Below are 19396 nucleotides of genomic sequence, written 5' to 3'. Positions count from 1 at the left end.
GTGTATATATAAACCGTGCTGCTGCTACGGACCTCTCTGATGGCACAATAAATCAAATATATATAAATGACATCGATCATAGGCGGCGGGTATGTAAGGCTAGGCCAGGCTTAGCCTTCCCAAAAATTATGCTGGGTATTTTTAAAATATATATAGGCTAATATGTGCGCAGCATTATATAGAAGGCTAGCCGCTCCCAAACTCCCAACTCCTTTGTCTGTAGCCTAAACTTTTCTGATTTGCACGCACGCACGCACAGCTCTTTCCTTTTTTTGGCACAATCAATCAAATATATATTAATTACATCGATGTTTCCCCCTCTATATAAAAATGACAATATATAACTAATGTCGTATTTCGTCTGACTCTGAGCAATGTGCCTGGCTCTGGCTGTTATACAATAACGTGTGGTAGCCTATTTTATTGGCTCAATACAAAGTCGGACAGTGTTTGCTGCGCAAGGGTATTCAATATAGCGCTCACACCGTCACTATAATTATAGTTTGGTAAACTGAAATAAAACATAAAAAATAACTTGAGTTGTCCTGTCTAGTTGAAACTGCTGCCTTGAATTCGTTGGAATGTAACATTTAGAAGACAATGGCAAGCCATGCAGAGAGAGGTGTGAAGATCATTAGACAGTGGGGGAGAGAATGGCCAAACAAATAGCACGAAAAACACCGGTCAGCCTGACCGTTAGCCGTCATAGTAGTAGTGCATTTTTTTCAGACATCCTAGTGTTAAGCTCATTTAGACTGTCATTTAGAAGTAATTAAAGCGGGTCATGTTTGCATGCATGTTTGGAATGTCTGAAATCAATAATATGTCAGTATTCCAATATTAACCTGAGGGCCACATTCAGTGAAGGTGGGGGTTGCATGTGGCCCCCCGGGCCGCCATGTTGCCCATGTATGCTGTAATGTCTCGGTATGTGTATTGTTGGTGCACTGCAGGCCTACGGTGGTTTCCTCAGCTGTAATGTCTTGGTATGTGTATTGTTGGTGCACTGCAGGCCTACGCTGGTTACCTCAGCTGTAATGTCTTGGTATGTGTATTGTTGGTGCACTGCAGGCCTAGCTAGGGTGGTTTCCTCAGCTGTAATGTATTGGTATATGTATTGCTGTTGCAGGCCTATGGTGGGTTCCTCAGCACACTGCTGCTCTTGTCTCATGGTTCCATGTTCAAGTGTGGCGTCGCCGTGACTCCTGTGACCAACTGGAGACTCTACGGTACGAGAAACCTCAGCAGTATTTGATCAAATAGAATCGATTTATCGGTTACTTACTACATCGTCTATTTCTGTGTTGTCAGAAATATTCTTGGGAGTTGAGAGTGCAACGTTTAGCTGTAAATGACATTGTGCGTTCAGTAGCGGTGCTCAAAATCCCGAGTCCCCCCCCCTGCAAGGATCCGGGCGGGGTGCCCTTTCACCACACGCCGATTATAACATCATGGAAGACTTACCATCTTCTCAGCAATTTGGAAAATATCCCATTCAGCATCGCTCTGCCGTAAATCCAGATGTAAACATTGAAGCAGATTATGGACCTCCCAGTCCCACAGGCCTCATACACACATATCAAACGAACATGCTGTGTCTTCCAATGGAAGTCATGGTGTATTGACCAAACACTTGTGTTTGATTGCCACAAGGGTCAAACCACCGTGACTTCCATTGGCATTGAGGCGGCCATGAAACACAGACGGAACACAGCATGTCCGTTTGATATGTGTGTATGAGGCCACAGACAACGGCAACACCGGACAGCGATGATGTCACTCCCCGGGCTGATCTCAAATGTAAACCAAGTTCTATCTAGGCTATAGCTTTGGGCGAGTGAGGCCCCCCTCCTGCTGGAGGGGCCCCCGTGGTGCATCGCTTGCAGAGCCTCAAATACGTCAGTGTGTATGTGGCCCGGGACACACTATTAAAACGAAATCGCTCTCTCTGTTTTCCGGAGGGAGAGGGGGGTGCAGAGCAGCTCGCAATTCATTTTCAATGGGAGTCCAAGGGGGGGAGGAGGGCAGAACACAGCGACTCCCATTTAATTGAAAATGAATCTTGCGATCTTGTTTTAATAGTGTATCAGGCGCCTGTGTGTGCAGCTAGGTGCTCTGAGCCTTTGATTAGACAGCAGCCTGTTATAGAGTGGAGCGGTCATTATCAAGAAATGGCACAGCTGAATTCAGTGATTAACCAATCAGAATCACGCATTCAACCAAGCCGTGCAATAAGTCTCATTATTCAATGCCTTGCTGTGTCTCACATGTAGCTAAAGCTTTTTGAAACATCACCATACTGTGTCTCACAATAGCTAAAGCTTTTTTTTTTACTGTGTCTCGCATGTAGCTAAAGCTTTTTGAATTACTGCGTTTCACATTTAGCTAAAGCTTTTTGAAACATCACCATACTGTGTCTCACATGTAGCTAAAGCTTTTAAAATCCATCGCCACACTGTCTCACATGTAGCTAGAGCTTTTAGAATCCATCGCCATGCAGTGTCTCACATGTAGCTAAAGCTTTTTTAATCCATCGCCACACTGTCTCACATGTAGGAAAGCAACATGTGAATAAAAGGTTCAGAACAGCATGTTGAACGACTCTCATCTCTCCTGTTTCTTCCTGTAAAGGCTCAGCCTTCACTGAACGATACTTTGGATTTCCAGGCAAGGACAGCAGATATGAGGTAAAACTTGAGTCTTTCTTTCTTTCTTTCTTTCTTTCTTTCTTTCTTTCTTTCTTTCTGCTCAGTAACGTCTTGTTGTTCCACAGATCTCCAGTCTGCTCAGTAACGTCTTGTTGTTCCACAGATTTCCAGTCTGCTCAGTAACGTCTCTGGAACCGTCCAACGGAAACTTCTCATTGTCCACGGCACTGCTGACGGTGAGAGCCACTGTTAATTACGTTGACTAAAACTATGACGAAAAATGTTTAGAAATGTTGGTCCAGTTTTCACTGACGAACTCTAGATGAAAACAAAATAAAAAACTAAGCAATGATGATTAAAACTAGAAAGGTCGCAATTTAAAAAAATTGCAAAGTGTGGTTGCCGCAGTGGCTTAAATATGCCCCTCCCACTGATATTGCCAGCCAATTACAATGTCGCGTCACCCCTGCGATCATGCGTAAGTAATTCGGAGGGGATTTATCCCCCCAAAAATCATTTTTCTGCAAGAAACGGTTACATTTTTTGCATTTGCGGCGCCCCCTATGGAGGAAAATGGAATCGCTTTTGGCTTTTGGTTGATTAAACCACCCGCGACATCTGATTCAAATTTGGGATGCATTGGACATTCCGTTCGTGATTTTAGGCATTTTTTGTAAAATAGGCCCCTCCCACTAACTTAGGACGACGATTAAGGCCGAACGATACGGAAAAAAAAAAATCAAAATCTGAAAAAAATGTAAACGTGGTCCGATAGGTCCAGAGATCATGTGTACCGATTTCTGTGAGATTCGGACAAAATCTGTAGAATCAGAAAATAAAAGTGTGTTTTGAAGAAAATTCAAAATGGCGGAAAATCTATCCTGGCGCAAATGGGCGTGGCCTATATGGGGAGATGCGTCATGACCCAAGAATCCAGGGCAAAAATTTGATTTTACAACCTATGGTTCAAGAGTTATAAGCCAAAACATAAAGTGGGCTTCCCCATTATAAGTATATGGAGAACTAATTAATGAATCATCAATTAAACTATACAACGGATCTCTTAGCAAAATACAAGCACACGATTCCCGATGAAGCTGGTCGATTTGACATATGGCTCGAGTGTGTGCGGCAAAAACTGTGGGAGGAGTAGTGTGCCAAAGTATCCAAATTTACAAAAACAATAGTCTGGTTGCCCTGTTAGGGAAACCACACTAACTACGAGTCAATAAATATACAGTCAATCTCATCATCAACAAAGACTAGACTAAAATGTCAGGTAGGGACTAGTGGAGAAGAGATCCAGTATAACTAAATGCTAGGGGAGGAACTAGTGGAGAAGAGATCCAGTGTAATCTATGGATCACAGAGAGCGTGTTGATGAATCCAGTGTAATCGATGGATCACAGAGAGCGCCGCAGTGAATCCAGTGTAATTGTTGTCGACCTTTGTTCACAGCTACCGTTCACTTCCAACATTCCGCTGAGCTGGTGAAGCTGCTGACGACATCGAACAATGCTAACTACACGCTGCAGGTGACCCGTCCCCGACCCTGTCGCCCGTGTTCCGTTCATAACAGACACATACAGCCCCCCCCCCCCTCTTTACCCGTGCAGTGTTTAGTTTAGACTAGTCATTGGTTAGACCAGTCCTATTAGACTGAGTCCGTTTCCCAAAAATATGAACCCCGAAGGCAAATCGTGTTAATTTATTACATACATGTTTTCTAGGGGTATTAAGGTCTGCTGAATCCAAATCTGCTGTATGTATAACTCAAAAATGCCCCCCCCCCCCTGCCCACTTTGATCTTATGCAAAGCAGGAGGGATGTCTGCCGATGTATAGAAAATAAATGTGGCCTTTTGGCAGTTGAGTAACTGGTAGAACATGGTTAATACCCGAAGGTCATGAATGTATCTTAAATCTTACAATTAATTTAAGCTAATTTAAGTATATTAGCATGTGTTTGCCACTAGCTATGAGTTTGGTATTGTCATATCCCTAATATGTATGGCATGGTGTAGTACAGTTGAGTTTGGGTTTTTCACCCCAGCCTACTGACAGGAAATATGCTGAGCTGTGTATCGACCGGTTATTCTCTTGAAACCACCTGGTTTCATGGAAATCATAAACCTACATTTCTTATCTCTTTACACAACTAACAGTAATAAAACAGGGGAGTAATTATGCCACTCAGTCACACATCATTATGATATCAGATTATCAGGAAGCTCAAAGTCTAGACATTAAAGTGCATGACAGTGAATTACACCTTTAATGAGCCTAACAATATGCTGTCGGAGGACAAGCATAAAAAGCTTTTTTTTGTACAGTACTGACTACAGTATGTGGACCATGGTGACATTGATCAATTCTTGATAAAATAGCTTCTAATATATTATTTAGGCCCCAAAATCTATACATCTCAGTCACACTATTAAGGCAACCGGCCGGTTCCACGCGCTGCACAAGGTGCCCCTTTTTCACTTGAGCACCTGCCCCTCAAAATGTCTGTGCACACCACTGCATCCAGTCCTAGTATTTCAGAAATAACAGACCTCACATCCAGTCCTAGTATTTCAGAAATAACAGACCTCACTCTTGGTTATCTGAACTGACTTGTATATTACACATGGAGAAAATGTGTTATGTTATGATGGATAATTCAAGCAAGTTCCATGCGATTTGGCAGCAATTCTTAGAACATGGAAATCATAAACCTACATTTATTATCTCTTTACACAACTAACGGTAATAAAACAGGGGAGTAAATTATGCCACTCAGTCACACACCATGATGATATCAGATTATCAGATGTAATTGTGAAAGTACAACAGAGGTTAACGTTATGCGACAACGTATATGAGTTTTACGCAATTTACTCACACTTTATTTGAAATCTGAATATTTAATTGGATTCCCCATATATGAAAACCTAATTAAAAAAAAGAAAACAAAAGTTTCTATACTTTTTTTTTGTCAAAAATATGCTATGTAATATATTTCAGTATAGTGGTGGCCGCCTTTTTTTTCAGGGCTTAGCATCCGTTTTTGAGTTATACATACAGCAGATTTGGATTCAGCAGCCCTTAATACCCCTAGAAAACATGTATGTAATAAATTAACACGATTTGCCTTCAGCACTTTAAATAAGCACATTTTCAGAAATCAAGCCTAGTCTATATACAGACTAGTCATTGGTTAGACCAGTCCTATACCTATACCTATACTATATCTCAAACCCTCACTCATCCCTCATCCAGTACAGGAAACAGGGTAGTAAACAAACCTTTAAATGCTAAACTTCTAAATTGCTCTTAATTCGAGCAGAGCCAGGATAATAGCAGAAACACAAAGCCATTCAGATTCAAAATCAGACCATCTTGGTCTGAGGTTGACACTAATGGGCTTGATGGGTGGATTTAATACCCTCAAAGGTAATCACACTTTAATCATTGACCTCAGAGGTAACTAGATTAAGCCAGACTAAAACTAGATTGAGAAACTTTTAGTACTTCTAGTAAGACTAAAATGTAATTGCCCAGACTCTTCTTCAACAAAGATGGCGAAAGCAAACATTCTTTGTTCGGTACTCATACAATAGTATGGTACAAAACACTGAAGTCCTTAAACCAGAAACCTAACCCTAACCTCCCACGGGGCAGCACACCTAAACCTAACTTTACGCCTCTCCCAACCCTTAACGCACCCCTCACCAACCTTAATCTGGTTGTCTTAACGCACCCCTCAACCTTAATCCGGTCCTTTTAAGGCACCCCTCATCGACCTTATGTCTAACCAATGCTATATCTAACCAAAGGATGCCTCCCTTTAAATTATCCATTAATTAGGACCTGAGGCCGATTCTATAAAATAATGTCTTAAATCCTTAGTTTATGCTAACAGCTAGCCGCAATTATAGAGTTAACAGTGGTCCGTGTGTCTCCTCCCGTGGTTCAGATGTTCCCAGATGAAGACCACCACATGGCTTCGGTCCAGAGCCAGCACTACATGCTGACGTCAGTGCTCCAGTTCTTCAGGTCCTGCTTCCAGGAGGAGATGCTGGTCCCCGGCCCCACCTCGTCCAAGGAGGACGACTAGCTCCTTCCATACAGTACAGAAGTCCAGACGACGTCACTCGCCAACTCATCCCCTGCTATAGAGTACAGAAGTCCTGACGTCACTCCAAACCTTTTCATGTCAAGGACCCCCAAATTGACACTTTTCATGTCAAGGACCCCACATTGACACTAATTAGCCCGTTTTTTGAAAAGATATGCCCGGCACCCCCATAAGAGACGATTTTTACAGCCCTAGCAGAGATCCTCAACCCGTTTATTTTCAAGGACCCCCAGTTTGACATGCATTAGTATACAGACCCCCATTTAATGGCATTTCTATCTCTGGGACCCCCGATTTATATAGTCAAATCTATGTTTATTTAACTCTTGAGAGTGTACAAATGTTTGATTCCATTTGTACACTCTCAGAGTTACAGACCCATGGGCCATTTGGTTCCAAACTATCATTTAGCTGGGGACCCCCTGGAACTCTCTCAAGGACCCATGGGGGTCCCCAGGCCCCACTTTGGGCACCAGTGCTATAGAGTGCAGAAGTCCTGACGTCACTCGCTCATCGCCTGGATTACTCTCCACAGTATACTGAAGTATACTGCTGCATGCTACTTAGTTAGGCATGTCACAAACGACTTAAAGTATAATGCATTTTTGAAAATCTTACCTTATACAGGTTGTTAACCACTGCCCGCCGGGATTAATTCATCTATTTATCGCGCATTGCCAAGGTTTTTCCGCTTTCAACCCTTATTTTGAAGAGACAAATATCCGTAACCGGATGTTACAATGACAATAATGCTGTGTGTTTGGTGTCTTGACCGGTTGTTGTTCTCGACAACCGGTTGTTCTCGAAAAAACGACCGTATCACAGCGCCTGCTGCCGGCCGTTGAAAAACCTTGTTTTCACCAGAAACGACATTCATTGCGCCGATTTGGAGATACAGGCCATTTAAATCAGCACATACAGTAGAGTGCAAGTGGATGCGCGCGCATCTTCAAAATGGCCGCCGCGGCCACTGTCCCACTTTACACTGTGATGCTAACGAGAGGCAGCTACCGATGCGATCGGATCAAAACATGGATTACAGAATATAAACCCTGGAAAACGTAGTCTACACTGTTGGCGGGCGGCCAGACAAAGGTTAATCTACGCTTTCTACGTTTCTGGCGGGCTCCGTGTTTGGTACCCTAACTTTCAGCAGATGTTTCCCGGCTCCCAAGCGAGTTGGGTTGGAACAAATTGAGAACAAATTGAGAGTAGACACCTTTTATGAATACATTTTGTGATGAAAGCTAGTGGTAAGCATAATTTTTTTTTTTTTGTAGATTTGCCAAACATTTCGCTAACTTTCCATAACTAGATCCCATATGTTCAGACACAGAGCATCACGAAACCAGAGCCTTAGATATAGACAGAGTTACGCAAACTGTGTTCACTTCATGGGGCCAGTACAATGGCCCCATGGCCTCTACATAGACTTCTATTGAGATTAGAATGGGGACAATCAACTGGGACAAGTCCTGGACCGCAAGTAGGCAGAAATGCATTGGACTCAGGCAACAGCCCAGCTTTAATGATCTTAAATCCCTTTATTTTAGATTGTTTTGTAGTAATAGTACAACATAAACATTAAAGAGACTAGTTGTTACTGTACAATACTTTAAAACAGTTGTCATGTTGCACACATGCTTAAATAATAGCTCTTATTTGTGCTGCCCTCGTTGAAAACGATGTATTTCCAACTCCAGGTTGTCTCAGTTCAGGCTGCATGGACAGCGCTCGAGCGCTCTGTTTCCGCCCCCTCTATATTGTAACTCTTCTATTAGATGGCTCTGCACGAAACCATGTTCGCAGGTTGTAATGGAATTATGACAATACGACATCGAGGTGCCTTTTTATATCAACTCAACACCGTGATTCTGTTTCCCTACATGACGTCTAGTGGTATATATTATATATTATATTATTACCTTTTTCCAGTAACTAGTAAAGTAACTAGTTACACTCACATTTTGAGTAATAATATTACATTAACCTTTTTCCAAAAGTAACTTATTATTTTCACAAGCCTTGGTGGTACTGTGGGCTTGAGTGTTTATATATAATGGTTGGGATGGAGTTTCTTTGCAGGCTGCTGATCCGCTCTAGATTATTCTAGACTCTAGAGCGGAAATGGAAACGATGCGTACTGTAGGTGTTAAGTATCGGATGTAGAAGTGCGGGCCTTAAATTGTCCAGAACGTGGAACAACAAACTAGTGTGTGACCCTTGGTAGACAAATACAAAATACATAAACAAACTAAACATGGAGGTGGAGGAGACACCGGCACCACACAGCTTAGACTTACATTCACTACTTTGAAGTATTGTCATTATTTTGATTATGTCCGCGAGAAGAACATTATTGTCCGCTGCAAGTTGTACATAGGGAAGAAGGAACTTTCCACGGCGAAAAACTCAACTTCAAACCTCATAAAACAGTTGGAAAAAAGTCTTAATGTTAATTCATTTAATTCAAATGAGTGTACAAATGGAACAAAATTGACCCATCATGATGTGTGTACACTATACAGTACACTTTTCAGATTTAAATAAGAAAAGGGGGAGAAAATACTGCTAATGTTGAAAATGCAAAGTAAGACTTCTGGGGACAAAAGATGCAATTACTGAGATTGAGAAAGAAATTAATAATTAAAGTAATAACACTAAGTATTAACACTAGTTATGGAGTAATAAGTAAAGTAGGCTAACTATATTACTTTTTTAAAGTAATAAGTAATACTATTACTTACTCTTCTAGAGTAACTTTGACAACACTGCGTCTAATACAATACAATCAAATAAAATTCACTGCCAAGGATATTTAACCAACATTAACATAGCCCTCATGTCACGCTTTTTCATATTTTACTTTTATCATATAGGAAAACTATTGGTGGAGAGGTTTGTCAAACTTATTTTACCACCCCGCGTACGTGTATGGCGGTATATTGCTCTACTTCACCTCTCTGTCTTTCGTATTCACAGAGAGAAAACAACAACAGGGTCAAAACATGGTCAGTGGCCAAAGACACAAATCGCTGTCTGCCTTCGTTCAAAGTGTGTGTGTGTGTGTGTGTGTGTGTGTGTGTGTGTGTGTGTGTGTGTGTGTGTGTGTGTGTGTGTGTGTGTGTGTGTGTGTGTGTGTGTGCGCGCGCGTGTGCGTGCGCGTGCGTGTGTGTCTCACTCGGACACACTGACAGTAACATGCAAGGACACTGCATCTCCTTATGGGGTGCACGTGTTTCGTCCGACCAGAGTAATATAGTATGAGAGTGGCGACACTAGTGTTGACTCCCATTGTAACAATGGAATGCGGAAGTGCTCATTCTATCTTAATCGGATAGTTCCAGCCATAGGACCAATGTGACACCCTACCCCAAAACCCTAACCCTAAACCTAGCCTCACAGGAAGCTACGGGTTAGTTTTAACCTGCAACGCATGTCGGGAGCCACGGGTTAGTTGTTTTACCTGCCACGGGTTAGTTGTAACCTGCCACGGGTTAGTTGTAACCTGCCACGGGTTAGTTGTAACCTGCCACGGGTTAGTTTTAACCTGCCACGGGTTAGTTTTAACCTGGCACATGTTAGTTATAACCTTCCGTGCATGTTGGGAGCCACGTGTTAGTTTTAACTGGCCATAGCCCCATCTCCCTACGGTAACACACAAGAGAATGATGTTCATATTAAAGCTATTATTTACAGGCTTTAAACTGTAAGAAAAGCCTGTATCTGTATCTAGAACTGTATCTAAACTGTATCTAGAACAAAAACAAAAAAAATGTGAATAGTGACTTTATAGTGACAAATAGAAAATCAACCAGGTGCTCGATGGAGATGCAAAAATTAATAATGTAAAGTAGGCTGGTGCCAGTGGTGGAAAAAGTGGTCAAAAAAGTGTACGGTATTTGTTAAAATGTTGTTTTATGTGGGCATGCCCACCAGTTCATTAAGTATGCCTGGTTTGCCTGGTGGGTGGTGATCCACCTGAACTGAAGCCGTACCCACAGCTGTAGTTGTATGATAAAGGGGGAGGGGTTAGGGGTTTATTTCATTGGCCCGTTTGACTGTCAAGGGTTCAGCCTCCAGGAAGAAACCCTAAATCCAAAGTTAATACACCATTGCACATAAAAACGACTCCAGGGTGTCTAATGAAGTACTGTCACCTCATAGACACATGAAAAACTGGAAAAATACAAAAATGGTAGGCCTACCAATACTGCAATTTAGAACTACTCCATTACAAGTAAAAGTACGGGATTGAAAATGTACTTTTACTTGAGTAAAAGTACAAAAGCTCAAGCTCACAATGTGTTGCGTTGCGACGCATTGTGCATCTGCTATTTTCAAATGGCCAAAATGTATAGGGTTGAAGTGGTTAATGTATGTTTTCAAATGATTGTAGTGAAGTAAAAAAGTACAAATTTGGGCTCTGAGATGTAGTGGAGTATAAGTAAAAGTACTGGAAATTGGAAATACTCAAGTAAAGTACAAATACCTCAAAATTGTACTTAAGCACAGTACTTAAGTAAAAGTACTTAGTTACTTTCCACCACTGGCTGGTGCGTCACAGGTCAGTGCCAGTGGGACTAGAATACTAAAGACAATGAGGAGAGGGTAGATAAAAATAGATGTGCTTTATTTATAAAGTTAAAAGAAGCCAACATGTTTCGACTCCAACAGAGTCTTCATCAGGGGCCCTTTAACTTTTATAAATAAAGTACATCTATTTTTATCCTCATTTTTAACCTTTTGACACCTTTTCTTTAGTGACTTTAGTGTTCTGTTTTATTGTGTATGCACATGTAGGTATAATGGTAATCAGGGATTTAGAAGATACCAGAGACTATACTACTAGTGTCCACACATTGCATGAGTTCATTATCTATGTCTTTTGGTATTATAAGCAATGATGTCCTTCTATAGCCTGGCTAATAAGCCAGACTCAAATCACACTGTCGTGTGGTATTTGAGTCTGGAGATGATGTGTATGGATCTTGTTTCCCGGGGGGCGGGTTCAAACATTTTCTCTTTGACGCAATTGGTTAGAGCTACTGTCAGTCAAAGGTCTCAAGCATTGAACGTCAATGTACCAAAGCCCGCCCATATTGCATACCGTGTCCCGATTGGCCACACCAGTTCTCTGGTGTAGGAAATGGGCGTACAATTAAGCCTCTCCAGACCGTAATCCGCCGGCAGGCAATTTGTTTTGCCAACGGCTGATTCGGTCTGGCTTATTAGCCAGGCTAGTCCTTCTATACCTAAGGCCTATTCATAGTCCAGTTTTCTGTGAAGAGGTGACGACCGAAAACTACAACATGACGTCACGCCTGGACTATGAAAAACTGGACTATGAATAGGCCTTTAAGAGGTGACCACCTTTTCGGAGGTCACCTCACAAAGGCCTATTCATAGTCCAGTTTTCGGTGACGAGGTGACCACCGAAAACTACAACATGACGTCACTGAGCCGTGGTGGTCACCGCTCACACAACACATCTAAAACTACAACATGACGTCACTGAGCCGTGGTGGTCACATGACGTCACTGAGAAAGAAAGAAACAAAAAAACAAACAAACAGCGGCTGGTGTCAGTACTTGGATACAGGTAACATCCCGGGAAAATGTGAAGAAATAAATGTATATACTTATATTTTAAAGGGAGAATGGAGGGAAAACAGGGTCAAATAAGCCAGACTTCATTAGTATGCTGCTAGTAGTGAAAGACTTTATTCCATTCATCTCGTCATGTTATTTATCATTCTGTCAAACATCAAAGGCCGTACTTATGATCCTCACTACAGACAGACCATTGATTGACGTAACTAGGTCAATCTATTGATTCAGATTTTACAGGACAAACCATTACATCTGTTACCATTATTGTACGTAGTTGCTCATGTAACGGTCTCACGCCGTTGCTAATTCATTTTATTTTTATTTATTATGTATTTCACTGCACTCGTATCAGGAATTATTGAATATTGGAACCTGTTTTCTTGGTTTTGAGGGGCAATAGCTCTAGTCATGTGGCAGCCAAAAGTCTATGGCCTTTTAATGTTTGTTTAGAGCACTTTGAACAAACAGAAATGATTTTAGACAGAATTATTATAAACTCTGTTTCTACAAGGCTGTCCTTTCCTGAACAATACAAATTATGTCTGTCCTTTCCTGAACAATAAAAATGATGGAGTTGGTTCTAAGCATGATTTATAAATACACAGAGTTGGTTGGTTGTATGAAACATGATTTATAAATACACAAATGGGGCGACTGTGGCTCAAGAGGTAGAGCAGGTCGTCCAATGATCCTTGGGTCGGCGGTTCGAATCCCGGCTCCTCCTGTCTACATGTCGAAGTGTCCTTGGGCAAGACACTGATCCCCAAATTGCTCCTGATGTGCTGGTTGGTACCTTGCATGGCTTCCGCTGCAATCGGTGTATGAATGTATGGGTGAATGTAATGCACAATCTATGTAAAGCGCCTTGGATAAAGGCACTATATAAATGCACCATTTACCATTTACAAATAATGGGGTTGGTATGAAACATGATTTATAAATACACAGAGTTGGTTGGTTGTATGAAACATGATTTATAAATACACAAATGCTAGATAGTTGGTATGAAGCATGATTTCTCCCCTCTGCTTTACAGCCTGTTGTAAACGTGTGACGTAGGTATGGCTGTGTCGATTAATCCATTAATCGTAATTGAATCGATTATTCAATTAGTTGTCAACTAATTTAGTGTAGTATAGCCTACTCGTATTAACAACAGAACTGATTTGTTTATCGAATTAGAAAGAACTATCGAGGATAAAACGTTTTGTTTTAGCAGATGTGCGGATGTTGGAATAGAGGGTATGTGTTTATGCGGGAATGCCTACTGAGTGTCAAAAAACCTACTTTCTGGCCTTGATAGCCCATACATAGAAACAGAAAAGTCCTATTTCATTGCATTAAATGACTTAAACAACACCGATCTGCCGTTCACTTTATGCATGCGCATACCCTCTATTCACGGTGTAAAGCAGTTGAAAGGAGGACTTTCAAACCTCCATAAGTCGGACTCCATGAGAGCTGTCCTTGGTGGATCTTCTGCCATACAAATTTCGGATTTAATGTGTGCCTTTGTACCGTGATGGTCCCGTCATGTAAAAGCTTCTGACGAAAGGTAAACAGTGTGTGCTTGTTCCAATGACACTCGAGTGTGTGTAGTGAGTGTGCAAACTCCAGTGTCTTTTAAAGTGAACGCGTATGGTGGCACCTGGAACTGGGGTTTATGCTAACAGCTAGCCACAATTATAGAGTTAAGATGATTAGGTGATGTAATGATGAAAACAAACGGTGTCAAAACAAAAAATAAATTATCTTTATTGTTAATGGGATTTAATGTTTGTGTTAGTGACTAAATACACATTAATTTCTCTTCATTGTTTTAAAACAAACATTGACCTAAACACAAACATTAAACCTGTATAGGAGCGCCCCTCAAAAAGTTAGTGTAAATGGTAAATGGTGCATTTATATAGCGCCTTTATCCAAGGCGCTTTACATAGTTTGTGCATTACATTCACACACATTCATACACCGATGACGGAGGAAACCATGCAAGGCACCAAGTAGCACATCGGAAGCAATTCGGGGTTCAGTGTCTTGCTCAAGGACACTTCTACACTAACTCTGGGGGAACCCGGGTTTGAACTGGCGACCTTGCGGTTATGATGTTATGTTTAGACAGTATAGGACCAAGGCGCAGCATATAGGAGGAAGAAAAGGATAGGGTCCAATATAGAGACCGCTGGGCTGTTCTGTAGAATGTCCAGGGAAACGTGAAGTCAGTCCATGCACCATCTCCTCTCTGTGCGTCTACGCGTGCGTGTGGTTTAACCACGGCTCAGGGATAGCTTTGGTGCGCCTGTATCCAAGGGGCGCTACAGAGTTGAGTATGTGAGTACATGTGGAGTTGAACATGCTGAGCAGTGAGGAGCGCAGGTGGAGTCCAGGGCATGGATGAAACTGGGGGAAAATAATGACGTGGTTGAGGGGTTGGTGTACGACGAAAATGAGGGCCAGATTTTGTTGCAGAGCAGGGAATTGTGGTGGTAAATAAAATAGGGAAATGGACAGAAAAACATTGGTTGCGCAAACAGTTATCAGAGCATACTTGTTTACACGCACCTCGACAGTGGGTGCAGGGCCAATAAGGCAATAGGCCTATCTCACAGCATTTCCCCGCCCCCTTTTGGAGCTAGTGGTGTTATTTAACCATTAGCATTTACACTTTTTTTCTCTGGAGAATCTAAGTACATTTCCTAATGTTAAAATGTCAAAGACCGATAATAATATGAAGAAAACACAATGGTATAACAACTCAAATAAGTAGAATAAACCTTACCTTTACAAAACAGTAGTTTGTGACTTGAAAATACCTCTTTTAACATGGAAGCCTATGGACCGCAGAAAAAATAACACCACTAGCTCCAAAAGGGAGCGTGGAAAGGGGGCAGGGAAATGCTGTGAGATAGGCCTATTATGGAAGGAGGTAGGGCCTGCACACCATTCTTTTGGTAAAGAATTACTTGCGGAAACAGTTATGCCATGTGACAGCAGGAGGTCCAGGGTAGGCCTATGTTCTTTCTCGTGGGTGGTGCCGGCATTGGCCCTAGAACACTAAACATATTTTTTTGTTACACCGTCACTAAACACGGATTTATTTTACCCAATGTAAAACAACCGTGCTGTGTCAAGATTTTCCCGAAAATGCTAAAAAATAGCAGATATACAAGCTTCGCAGTGTGGCACGAAGTGACATGCTGCAGGCTTGTACATCTGCTATTTTTGAATAGTCAACGTTTAAAATATGGATAAAGGTCATTTCAAACGGGCAGCGATGAAAAGGTCTATAACTGTCACTTCTAATAAATAATAGTCTTATAATAATAATAATAATAATACCTAGGATTTCAGATTCTCGTTTTCTAAAATATAAATAAAGATATGAACTGGAATGCCGTATGTACTGTGCCCGCTGTCAGTGGAGTACAACGCGCGAGCACACACACACACACACACACACACACACACACACACACACACACACACACACACACACACACACACACACACACACACACACACAGGGACAACTGTTAATATTTGAAAACCCATATCTATCAAAGGAGATAAGTTTAGCTAAAAACAGACACATCAGCTTTTCCACTGCTGCTCTTGTGATCTCTCTCTCTCTCACTCACTCACTCACTCACTCCCTCACTCACACACACGCACGCACGCACGCACGCACACACGCACGCACGCACGCACGCACGCACGCACGCACACACACACACACACACACACACACACACACACACTTCATTCTGTTTAACAACCTAGTTAAGAGTGGTCTACTTAACAACACAGAGCTGAGTTGCACTGTACTGGTGGGTTCTGGTTCCATCTACACCAACTGCTACACCACTTATTATCCCTTACCGCATATCCCTAAACTTATTTTGCCATTTTTTAAAAACATTTTAAAATAGTTCAAATAGCTGATCTGCAAGCTCGCAATGTTTCGATGTCGATTGGCTGGTTGAACTATTTTAAAATGTTTTAAAATAGTTTAAAAAAATGGCAAAATAAGTTTAGGAATAAGGGGGTGGAGCAAGACAGGGCCCAATATCTCTGTGCCAACAATAGCAGATCTACCAGCTCACAATGTGTCACGTTGCAAGGCGTTGTGAGCTTGTAGATCGGCTATTTTGGTGAATGTTCCTCCATAATAGGGATGCTCATGCTGGGGTTCATGTGGTTAAAAGTCATAGAAAAAGTAATTTTTGTAATCATTATTATTTTGTATTTTCAGGGTGATAAATACAAATATAATAAAAGGATATTTACAGGTTTGATCTAGTAGCAGCAGGTGATTGGATCAGAAACCTTAATGTATCAACATTGTCAAATAATTAATAATTATATTGTCTCTGTCGTGTGGGAAAAAATATTGATTTCCAGATTTCATCTTTTTTAAATTTGAATTAAATTCCATATTTAATACCACTACTGCCGGGGTAAAGTAGGCTGGTCAAAATAGCTGATCTACAAGCTCACAAGGCGCCACCACCCACATATTATATTATGACAACTGTGAGCTTGTAGATTGTCTTGAAGATTGATGTCTGTGAGCTTGTAGATCAGCAAGTTTGACTACTGTGAGTTTGTAGATCGGCTATTTTTGTTATATTACAAAATCTTTGGACAGAACTTTTGGCTTAATGACCTTGCAAAATAGGGTTGCAAGATTGGATGTGTGTGTGTGTGTGTGTGTGTGTGTGTGTGTGTGTGTGTGTGTGTGTGTGTGTGTGTAATGTAATGTTGTGTCAAACCATGTGACTCCCATTGGAAATGCATTGAGAGCTTACAACAAGCATACATCTCATACAACAAGCATACATCAATCTGTTGTGACCGTGTGAGTCGCCCCTTAGTGTGATTCTGGAGTACATGTACTAATAGTTACATTACAATATTCATCATACACTTAGTGCATGTGATTCTGGAGTACATATACTAATAGTTACATTACAATACTCATTATACACTTAGGCCTCACTCACACCTTCGCAACAGACTGATGTATGCTTGTTGTATACAAAGGGTGTGATACATCTTGCCCCAATGCATTTCCAATGGGAGTCACATGGTGTGACACAACATTTGTGTTGTATGAGGGGGAGGGGGGCAGTCGAAACACAGCCGAAAGCCATACAACAGCTTGTAGTCCAAAATGTGGACTACAAACCATGTGACTTCCATTGGAAATGCATTGGGGGCGGCCATGACACTCACAACATTCATACAACAAGCATGCATCAATGTTGTGTGCTAGATCGAAAGGTGTGATGAGGCCTTAGGCTGAGCTCACACCTGTAATGCGCTTGTTGGATGAATGTTGTGTAGTGTCATGGCCGCCCCAATGCATTTCCAATGGAGGTCACATGGTTTGACACAACATTGTGTTGTATGAGGGGGAGGGGCGCAGTCGAAACACAGCTGAAAGCCATACAACAGACCATGTGACCTCCATTGGAAATGCATTGGGGCGGCCATGACACTACACACGTGTTGCGACTGTGTGAGCTCAGCCTTAGGCCTCACTCACACAGCATTGCTGCATGCTGGTTGTATGAATGCTGTGAGTGTCATGGCCACCCCAATGCATTTCCAATGGAAGTCACATGGTTTGAGGACTACATTTTGGACTACAAGCTGTTGTATGGCTTTCGGCTGTGTTTCGACTGCGCCCCTCCCCCTCATACAACACAAGTGTTGTGTCAGACCATGTGACTCCCATTGGAAATGCATTGGGGCAAGCTGTGTCACACCCTTTGTATACAGCAAGCATACAGCAATCTGTTGTAAAGGTCTGAGTGAGGCCTTAGTGTGATTCTGGAGTACATGTACTAATAGTTACATTGCAATACTCATCATACACTTAGTGTGATTATGGGTGCCGACGTAGACTTCTAACAAACTGTGCACTCTTATTACCTGATTTACATATTAGTTCAAAACTATGTAAATGTAATATTTAAATTTAACATATTTTCCAACTTGTTTTGAAAGCTTCTCCAGAAAATGCTGATTTTAAAGGAATATTGTCCAATAGCGATTATGTGGCACCGATACATCGGTGCACCACTAACTCAAAGTATAAAACCCATGTATTATTTTGATATTGTTCGATACCTATATACGGCTGATATATTGGTCCATCTTTAGAAATAAGATACTTTTTCTGGACATAAATGGACAGTATGAAACATTGTAACTTTGTAAAATCATTTAGTTTGTGGAGGCGTTATGATGATTTTATAAATATGGACATTTAAGGTCATTACTTCTAAGTCTAGCCTACAAGCAGGCTCCCTGTGTGTGTGTGTGTGTGTGTGTGTGTGTGTGTGTGTGTGTGTGTGTGTGTGTGTGTGTGTGTGTGTGTGTGTGTGTGTGTGTGTGTGTTTGTGTGTGTGTGTGTGTGTGTGTAGATAAGCAGGCTCGTTTTGGTCTACAGGTAAACGGGCCTGCGCGCGCTTGCGTGCACACACACACACACACACACACACACACACACACACACACACACACACACACACACACACACAGAGAGAGAGAGAAAGAGGCTGGTCCCTGGGAAGATTAAGGATTGCAGGAACAGAAAACAGTTGTGGTTCATAAGAATATCTATTTTTGTATGGATACTTTCCATTACCTGAACATGTCACACTCAGTGCCCTCACATCACTGCAGAAAAACAACAGCTGATTACTTAAAACATGTTCACAGACACTTATTTCAGAGCCAGGGCGTCCTTTCCACGCGTCTAATCATGAAGCACATGTTGGACTTCTCAGACCGTCCTTGACTTTATTTAGTGTCCAGCTTGTAGATTAACTTTCCACTGGGCACAGTGACGTGTCCAACGCTAGTCTACGAGGGTATGAGAGTATAAAAGACGAGTGCACCACACAGTGTCTTCAGTATCTCCACTCTGCATCCAGAATGAAGGCTGCTGGAGCTTTGCTGGTTCTGCTGTTGTGTCTCTCTGAGGTCGGAGCTCAGGGAGACCC

At 41.8% G+C, this 19396-nt stretch overlaps 1 protein-coding gene across 1 annotated transcript in view; it reads left to right on the top strand.

The window, feature by feature from the left end:
• Window positions 1-6749, top strand: part of LOC306935574 (inactive dipeptidyl peptidase 10-like) — a gene marked incomplete at both ends in the record, with an annotated part of 58833 nt that extends 52084 nt beyond the window's left edge. Inside the window, 5 exons of the mRNA XM_079518673.1 lie at window positions 1130-1229; window positions 2632-2687; window positions 2812-2884; window positions 4107-4183; window positions 6609-6749. Of these exons, the coding sequence (XP_079374799.1) occupies window positions 1130-1229; window positions 2632-2687; window positions 2812-2884; window positions 4107-4183; window positions 6609-6749 (447 nt within the window). The remainder of the gene's footprint in view (window positions 1-1129; window positions 1230-2631; window positions 2688-2811; window positions 2885-4106; window positions 4184-6608) is intronic.
• Window positions 6750-19396: the final 12647 nt, after the last annotated feature.

The sequence above is a fragment of the Electrona antarctica genome, assembly GCF_951216825.1.
Source record: "Electrona antarctica genome assembly, chromosome: 13".
Taxonomy (NCBI): Eukaryota; Metazoa; Chordata; class Actinopteri; order Myctophiformes; family Myctophidae; genus Electrona; species Electrona antarctica.
The sequence above is the reverse complement of the archived record's forward strand: the minus strand, read 5'-3'. Positions and strand labels throughout refer to the sequence as shown.